General features: G+C 34.2%; 1 protein-coding gene across 2 annotated transcripts; it reads right to left on the bottom strand.

Moving 5' to 3' along the window:
• Window positions 1,015-8,176, bottom strand: LOC107623131 (cytosolic endo-beta-N-acetylglucosaminidase 1). 2 transcript variants are annotated; one of them, XM_016325288.2, is made up of 12 exons: window positions 7,897-8,176; window positions 7,390-7,550; window positions 6,709-6,846; window positions 6,226-6,335; window positions 6,028-6,139; window positions 5,829-5,936; window positions 4,899-5,011; window positions 3,990-4,071; window positions 3,559-3,639; window positions 3,258-3,307; window positions 2,797-2,932; window positions 1,018-1,841 (listed from the first exon to the last, which is right to left on the bottom strand). In XM_016325288.2, the coding sequence occupies exons 1-12, from the start codon at window positions 8,144-8,146 to the stop codon at window positions 1,095-1,097; spliced, it is 2,088 nt and encodes a 695-aa protein (XP_016180774.1). In that variant the 5' UTR covers window positions 8,147-8,176; the 3' UTR covers window positions 1,018-1,094. The 2 variants fall into 2 exon arrangements, with proteins under 2 accessions (XP_020970624.1, XP_016180774.1); XM_021114965.1 differs by lacking the exon at window positions 7,390-7,550 and having other exon boundaries at window positions 1,015-1,841; window positions 7,897-8,051.

Here is an 8,542-nt window from a genome sequence, read left to right as displayed (position 1 = left end):
TCTGTATACACCCTACTGAGACTCATTCAACCTATTTCACTATGTAACCAACTACACACGCACATAAAAAAAAACACTAAATCCAAATCCAATTTACTGGTCAAGTACCACTCATTGTTAATGATCTATCATGGCTGCTAAAGAAACAACCCATGAACTTTAAATTGGTTATTACGACCTTAGCTGAAATCGCCTGCATTTTAGCTTGGTCATTCACTATCATTTCCGTCATTTCACTATCTAACTAGAAATGTTTTAAAAATTGGGCCATGGGCCATGTATTACTGGACAAAATTTAAATTGTCTATCTATTCGTACCTAGCACACCGCTGTTTTAATAAAGTGAATGAAATATGTGAAAATTTTTTAATAATTTGATTATAACAGTGCTGATAATAATTCCTTACTATTAGTTAAAGAGGCCTCCACACTAAAAAATGTATATCAATAAAAAAAAATATTAAAAGTTTGGCAATTACAGGATTTTTTATTTAAATAAATATTTTGTTTACTAAAATAAATAATTATAAAAGTTATTACGAAAATACGTTTTTCAGTTTTATTTTGTTTACACTGTAAACGAGATAAAATAAAATAAGGCTAGTGCGCTATTAAATGAGATACGTGTATTTAAATAAAAATTCCCCTTCAAAAAGATTAAATTATTACTTTTTTTATTATTATCGCATAATAAATCTAATTGTACATGTAAATAGATACTCTTACATATTTTATTTAAATATAAAATATCATGTATGAATTAAACTCTTATAATGAGTTATAACTCAAATGACATAATCTCCCTATACTCAATTAAGAGGTTACGGGTTTGAGTCTCCTATCTTTCCAAAATTTTGCCAATGAGTAATAGCTCAAATGGCATAGACTCCCCATACTCAATTAAGAGGTTGCGGGTTCGAGTACATTACCTTTTGTCTTAAATCAATACCATAATTTTAGATTAGGGACATTCTTAGATGCTTTAAGATTAAACCATAAAATAAAAAAGAAACTGAATAATAAATGGAAGTTTTATTGCTTGCTGCTGCATCATACTAATATACAACATACATTCCCTTATAGTACAAATAATGTTACATTGTAATACTAATTTGAGGACCTTCAACCTCCAATCCATAATATGGAGACTCGTCCAATTCCTGCAATGTTCCATCATCACCACACACTTGTATTATAAATTTGAGGCTATAAGTTCCAGAAGGAACTTTAAGCTCAGAAACATAGTAACATTTTGCTTGTGCCACTCCAAGGTACTCCTTCACATGTTCCAATCTTGAACTTGTACCTTCTTGTTTTGACGATTTCACCAAATAAACATTGTAGCTTCTGAATTGATGGTTCTTTCCGTCTTTCAGTTCCCAAGAAATTTGAAGACTAAGGATCTTTGAGCCCTGAGGACCTGGCGTCCATTTCATGTATTTGGCGTCGACTTGCCACGAAGAAGCCACAGGAAAATCTGACTTGTATTCTAATGTCTGGATTGAGATATGACCAAGGCTTGCGAAATAATCTGACGTAGAAGCCGAAAAACTATCGCTGCTATCTGAACCGTATAGCCATCTCAACTTATTCGATGGAGAATCGCATCTATAGCACACTGCATGGATTTCCGCTAGTGTGTATCCGTTCATTGCGATTGTACCTTCATTTATAACCCATCCAGGTGAAGATCCTTTATTTCCATTTGTAATGATTGCTTTGCTGAATTTTCCAGAGAAATTGTTCAACGGTTGCGATGCAAGAAGTATATACTCTCTTTTGTTGGTGGAGGAAGCGAATGCAAGCTTAAGTCCCAGCGAAGAATTGCCATCAGATTTCACCTGCATTAGTCATGGACTTCGCATAAGAACTGGATGTAAAAGATGAGGATTAAGGTATCAATAACGAGTTGTATGCAAATTATTTGTACTATTTGTCTTCTTTTTTTTTCTTTTTTTTTTTGTGTGGGGGTTGGGAGGGAGGGGGTGTCTCCATTGAACCAGCAATACCGCCATAAGGGAATCTTATTTCTACAAACCCGACTAACCTAACCTAGCTATGGTTGCATGAGAGTTAGGGCCTCGGATCTCCCAAGAAGAATTTTTGTCCCTAAAAGATCACTTATTTTTCAAATTGATCCTCAAAAGATTTTTTAAATCAAAGTCATCATTCAAAGATTTTAAGTTAATCATGTCAGTCCTTCTGTCACTTCCTTTGTTGATGGTGTCAAAATTTGCTAATGTTGTACGTTAAGTGACACCACAAGACATACCACTTGACTATTAACATAATAAATTTATAAAATTAGATCACTCTTGAGACATTAGAATCTCTCAATTTGGGGTTGATTTAATCTAATTTTATAAACTTATCATGTTAGTCGCCATACTCACCAATTAGGACTATTAGGTGTGTGTTGTAATATTACTTCATGTTCCACATCAGCAAGTTCTAACGCTATTAGTAATGGAAGTGACAAAAAAACTAACATGACTAACTTAAAATCTTTGAAGGACGAATTTGTTTAAAATAAATCTTTTGGAGACCAATTTAAAAACGAGTGATCTTTAAGGAACTAATTTGACCATTTATTCTTTCCAGGGCTATATACGATACTTTTGGTAATGGGACCAAGGTCCTACGAAGTTTACCAATTTTCGTGCTGGTTACTAAGAATTGAATTAAATATGCATTGGCAGCTATTTGAGGCTGAGTATGATGGCATTCTTTGAACTCAAGGATGTTAGATTGATGTGTTGTGTTCTCAGAAATTATGATAAAGAAGTTATAGCTTACAGAATAAGTTAAGTGGATAGGCAACTCGCTCAAAACAAACTCCGCTTCAAAGATTTTCTTCTCAAAGTGAGCATGCTCTTCAAGAGATCCTTTGAATGTAATGTTCCCTCCTCCACTATAAGATGATCCCTTCAGGCTGCAATTTTCAAGAACAAGAGTGAATAATTTAGATGCTGTAAGAAGTAGATTTGAAAAGTAGCAATTCTATGTCATCTTAAGCTGGAAGAATAGGCAAGGAGGCATTCTATATTAGTTGTCATTTTAATGTTATGGAATTCAACATACATAATAATATTGAGGTTTTCAGTTAGATCATCCATTAAGTGAAAAAATGTTCAAAGGAATGGCCACATTAGTGATGTAAGATTAATAATAAACCATATCATATTTCTATTAAAGACAAGTTTCCTAATGACCTAATTTATGAGTTGTTCGGTTTTTTTATCGACGTTATCACTTACTCTGTAAAAACTTGAATAGGATTTGTAGAGTCAGCAAAATTGAGATGCGGCTGCACACAAATATAATATGAGTTAGATTATATATAATAGAATTCTTAAACAGATACCACAAATTTAAAATATTTGATAAAATATCATTTTTGTTTAATTGTTATGATTTTACTAAAATTAGAACTTTAAATATTAGAGTTGAAAAACTAAGAACTCAAAAGAGAAGGCAGTTATATCCCTTTTCTAGGTTTATCCAACTATCAATACGGTTCGAGCCAACAATAAGAAAGAAGGGCTATTGGGGACATGCCTGAAAGCCTTGGCAAGAAATGTTGCACCAAGTAGCATCCGACATAAGGTCTCCGTCCATTGAAAAATGATAACCGCGTCCCTGAAAGTAAGAAAAAATGCTCACATGTACAAGAAATCAAAAATGAGATTCTTATAATTTTAGTACAAGATTGTGGAGCACATTGTTTATGCTTTGAAGTTACATGCATTAGATTTTTACTTATGTATTTATTTATTTTTTGATGGAGGTGTAGTTCTAGAGAGTCTGTTTCCCATTTCTTTGAGGATATAAATTTTTTCTGCCCACTCATCAACTGTCTCAGAGCATTCACAGACTATCTTAGTATCATTATCAAATTAAAAAAATGAAACTCATTGAATAAAATGTGGGGGGAAAAATGTGTGAAAAGAGAAGTAATATAAAGGGGGCAAATTTGTAATTATCTTAACCTGATCAAAATTTGTGTAGAACGGTAATACTCCAGGATACTTACGCAATACTCCCCATGACTTTTCCACAAGATCCCACCAACTGCAACATAAAATGCATGGTAATAATGCTAGTGCTTGTGAGTAAGACATTTAAGGTTTGATCCTTCACGATTAAAATATAATAGCTAAGAAAAAAACCTGATTGTTTAACACTACCATTATCCACACACAATTGAAAAAGGTAGAAGTCAGAAAAAAATTCTGGGACAGAAAGATGCACGATAAAAATAGTAACTTAGCTAAAATTTTCCACTTGCATTGATATTGTAAAATTAAATTTCTGCAACTTTAAATGGAGAAAATCACCAGACCCCAGAAAAAGAGCAGATGCACCAAGAAATTGGGATAAACCATTGAAGTTCCTTCCCATTCTAGTTTCTGATCAAATAAACAGAGACCATAGAATCACCTGACATAATGCCACGATACACAATTAAAATAAAAGTACTAAAGTACCAAAACTTCACAAGAATCCCACACATAAAACACTAACAATCTTCAAACTCAAGGGACTATCATTGTGAAAGACAGGGAGTCCGTGAGAGCAGTTTCTGGGGCAAGCACACTCTATATCCAATTATCCATGATACTTTCTTCAGAAAGATTACCAGATTTAGATGCTTCGAATTGCAGAGATGAAACGCATTCGTTACTCTCTTCTCTCACCTATAGCCCTCTATTCCATCTTCAATTTTAGGTTCATTTACATGTACAATGTTGGTCAAATCTGGCATTCGATTTTTCTCTATGCATTATTGCATTATCATGAATCAACTTGGTCAACCTTGTGATATTATATTAAACTTGCAAACACCAAAATTACAGTAATTATTAAGGTATTGGAACACGCATATGCAACGTAGTTACCTGTTATTAGCAGTCTCAAAATCTGGTGGTTGCTTTGTTTCATAGACCCATCCAGGAGCAAATATAGCAGCAGATACATCATCCTTTCTTAGTACGTCGAGAGCAACATTTACCTGAAACATTCATAACTAATTGTAATGAATGCAGTGGAAATAAGACCAAGAAAATCACTGAGAGACATCCCTGAGGGCCCCATACACTTTACAAACCATAAACCGAACTTGTCAAAAACTATTCTGCATCTCAACACTAAGATGTTTATGTCTGACTAAAACTTCAACATCTGTGTGTATTATTCATAATTGCACCATGAATTATGAAATAGGAGTAGCTGATAATTTTATTTTTGGTAAAGGATGTTTAGTCAGGGAAGTTGACCGCTTCACTGTCAAAGAAATGCACTAAACAACTAATCTGAAGGTAGTCATAACATTAAAAGAATGTCAACAATAGCGTCTTCATTACACCAAGACAAAAATCAAGGTATTATGATGGTGAAAACATTGAGAAGGGTAGAATGCTTGATGAACCATAAATAAGCACAACAATTAACCCTATAATTAACTTGAATGCGAAGATACAAGATGTATTTCATAGCCAAGCAACCCAAATGAGTGATAATTAGTTTGCTTAAAATTAATATTAGTACTATATTCGCTGTATACTGTTCATGCAGCTTCCTTTTTCCCCCTTATTTTCATCCTAATTCCTAGGGTGCAATCTAGTCAGAAATGAAACATATTGAAAAAAGACCCTAAAAGGGACAGGATACCACCTATGTAAAGTCAAACAGGCTATAAAATTCAGCTCCTATCTTATGTTCCACTCAGGACAGTCAAAATTGATTTCAATACAAGTTTGAAATTGAGGTAACAAACATAGATTATATTGTTATATTACAAAAATAGGTGAATACCACAGAACACTTACATTCCACTGTCCACCACCATATGTGTTCCTTCCAAATACATCTATTCCCATGTACACGTCAAACCTCCGATCACCTGCAACGGCAGCAGAGAGGCTTGGATAGTTTTCCTACATGGTGCATCATAAAGTTAATTAAGGCAACTGGTGACTGATCAAACACAGGAGTTGCAGAAGTAGGAGACAAGAAGAAAAGCAATACCTTCCACGTATAGTTAACAAATATCCCATCACATATGTCAAAGAAAGGCTTATTGTAATAGTTTAGTTGGTCTTGCCAATTCAGATCACCATCAACTGTAATGCTGTCATACCTACAATATCAAGAAAACACATCGAAGTCAAACCTCGTCACCGTCCACCACAATAGAATGTTGCTGATGTATCTTCCTCTACTTACCAAAGCACTAACGATCCAGGAACAGATGAATGCATCAATGACGATAAATGATCTACAAACTCTTTTAAGTTAGGAATTTGTCCTCGGTCCAAATTTACCTCCATATTTATCTGCAATTGACGAATCATTGACTGGACTACAAAATATGCAATTCTGTGAAGTATTGGAAAGTAATTATGCATTTGTTCAGCATGGGTGTGACACTGTGTATGTATGCAAAAGACTAGATATCCGCATCTAAGAAGCCATTCCAAAGTAGCATCGATCCATTTCTCTTCCATGAATTCCAGGTTTTACAAACTTCCATTAAAATATCAAAGTTAAGGATCCATTATAGTAAGATAATATCTCCTATTATTTTATCTGAAATTCATTTCCATCTCTATTTACAAAGTTCACTAATATATCAAATTAATTAGATAATAAAATTCAAATGGACATCAATATAAACTCTAAAAGCACAGATGGAGATAAAGAATTTACTAGCCAGCCATCGAAGCCTAAAGTAACAGCAAGCTCCACCAGACGTTCTGCATACATTTGAGCAGACTCCTTTGTTGAAAGCAGCACATCACAGGCAGCTCTTCCCTCATCCCATTCGGTGATGAAAGTACCCAGCACCTAAAGTATTAGAGGAAAAAGTAGAACCAAGAAAGTTCAAAAAAAATTGATGCAATAAGTCATCTCAGAACTTTTGCAATGGAATAATCTATTTTTCTTCTGATTCAAGCATGAGCAATTAGTAATGCCAGTAAACATCTGTGTGTGACTCATTTCAACCAAATTCAGCAATTACAGATCTTGCAAAGTTAATCCAAATACACATTTAAAATCCAAATAAAATAAAATAAAATCACCCCATTTCACCAAATTCAAAAGTAAGCACAAAAGCAAGAAGAGATTTTTGTTTAACATCCATATTATCAGACTCCATTCTAACACCCACTTCAACACTCACTTTTACTTTTCACCTTTGAATCGTATGGGGGTGACCAAATGACACCTACTTTTAAATTCTCAAATACCATCACTCCACATTCCAAAATCAATATCAGCCATAAGTGGCTAGTGAAGGTGGAACATCATATACAATCTAAATAAACTTGACCTATGATGTTAGAGCTTTATTCAACTAGCTACACTGAATCAAAATTGTATAAGTACCTTAACTCCGTGGCGATGAGCAGTGTTAGTCCAACAAGGAGGAGGAATAGTAACCAAATTGTGTGAAAAGTAGACAAAAACATCGATCAAATGCCAATGCCAAATTGCATAAGCATCAGGGTTGGTCCCCCCTTGAACCCACTTGTCATCTAAGTACCCACCTACATTACACCAATACAAAAATCCAAGTATTTCATACAACTATACAAGTATTAAGTACGATACACATATACTTGGTCACAAAGTTAAGAACCAAATACCCATATGCAAGTATAAATTTTTTTTTTTTTGGTGACATATGCAAGTATAAATTTAATTATGATGCACCCTCAGGTTTAAAACAATTTTACACATACACCCAATATGTAACATCACGTAAGCAAAAACAATTAATTTTTACATTTACCCAAAATAACGGATGTGATTTGACGACAGAAATCAAAATTAAACTCATGCAAGTATATATAAAAGAAATGAACTTCTCTGGGGTGGATCATAGGTACCCACCTGCCATGTCATGACACACCAACAATCTTCTCCTATTAGGCAATGATGATGATGATGATGATGATGATGATGAAGCGGCTTGATTTGACATTGGAAGCAAAGCAATGTTAAAAGGATAGTGAAAGGAATTGAAGTAGGTGCGAGTTTTGAGATCCTCTAGGGTTTTGATTGGGTATGAAATTGGTACTGAAGGTTGCTTGGGATCGAAGAGTGGTGGTTGGAGAGGATCAGAGGAAGAAGGTTTGGACATGGTGACGAAGAGGTAGAGGGTTTGGAGTGTGGTGAGGATGAAGCGAATGATGTTTCGGAAAGTGATTAAGATTCGGCGGTTTATATAGGCTCGGAGAAGTCATGGAATCATAATCATCATCCAACACCAACTCTGCCTTTCTGGTTTCGAATTTTGATGCTGCATTCATTGCTGCTGATGATGCTATCCTGCAAAATGGTTTGCCAATTTTTTTTTTTAAATTATTTTTTTCTTCTCTCTTTTCGTAATTTTTTTTTTTAAAGTAGGAGTAAAATTTAAACTCAAAATTTTTAGGAGTAAAACGAAAAAATTATATCATTTAAACTATAACTTGTTTCCTCATAATCAAACTAAGTCCTTATGCAAGTTTCAAACTGAATGGAGGAGGGTGGGGCC

This window comes from Arachis ipaensis, chromosome B10, assembly GCF_000816755.2.
Source record: "Arachis ipaensis cultivar K30076 chromosome B10, Araip1.1, whole genome shotgun sequence".
Taxonomy (NCBI): domain Eukaryota; kingdom Viridiplantae; phylum Streptophyta; class Magnoliopsida; order Fabales; family Fabaceae; genus Arachis; species Arachis ipaensis.
The sequence above is the reverse complement of the archived record's forward strand: the minus strand, read 5'-3'. Positions and strand labels throughout refer to the sequence as shown.

Coding starts and splice junctions, on each gene's coding strand:
- LOC107623131 (XM_016325288.2), bottom strand. CDS start 8,146: ATGTCCAAACCTTCTTCCTCTGATCCTCTCCAACCACCACTCTTCGAT. Junction 7,551..7,896: donor GGTGTGTCATGACATGGCAG/GTGGGTACCTAT, acceptor GGTGTAATGTAG/GTGGGTACTTAGATGACAAG. Junction 2,933..3,257: donor CCTATTCAAGTTTTTACAGA/GTAAGTGATAAC, acceptor TGAAAATTGCAG/CCTGAAGGGATCATCTTATA.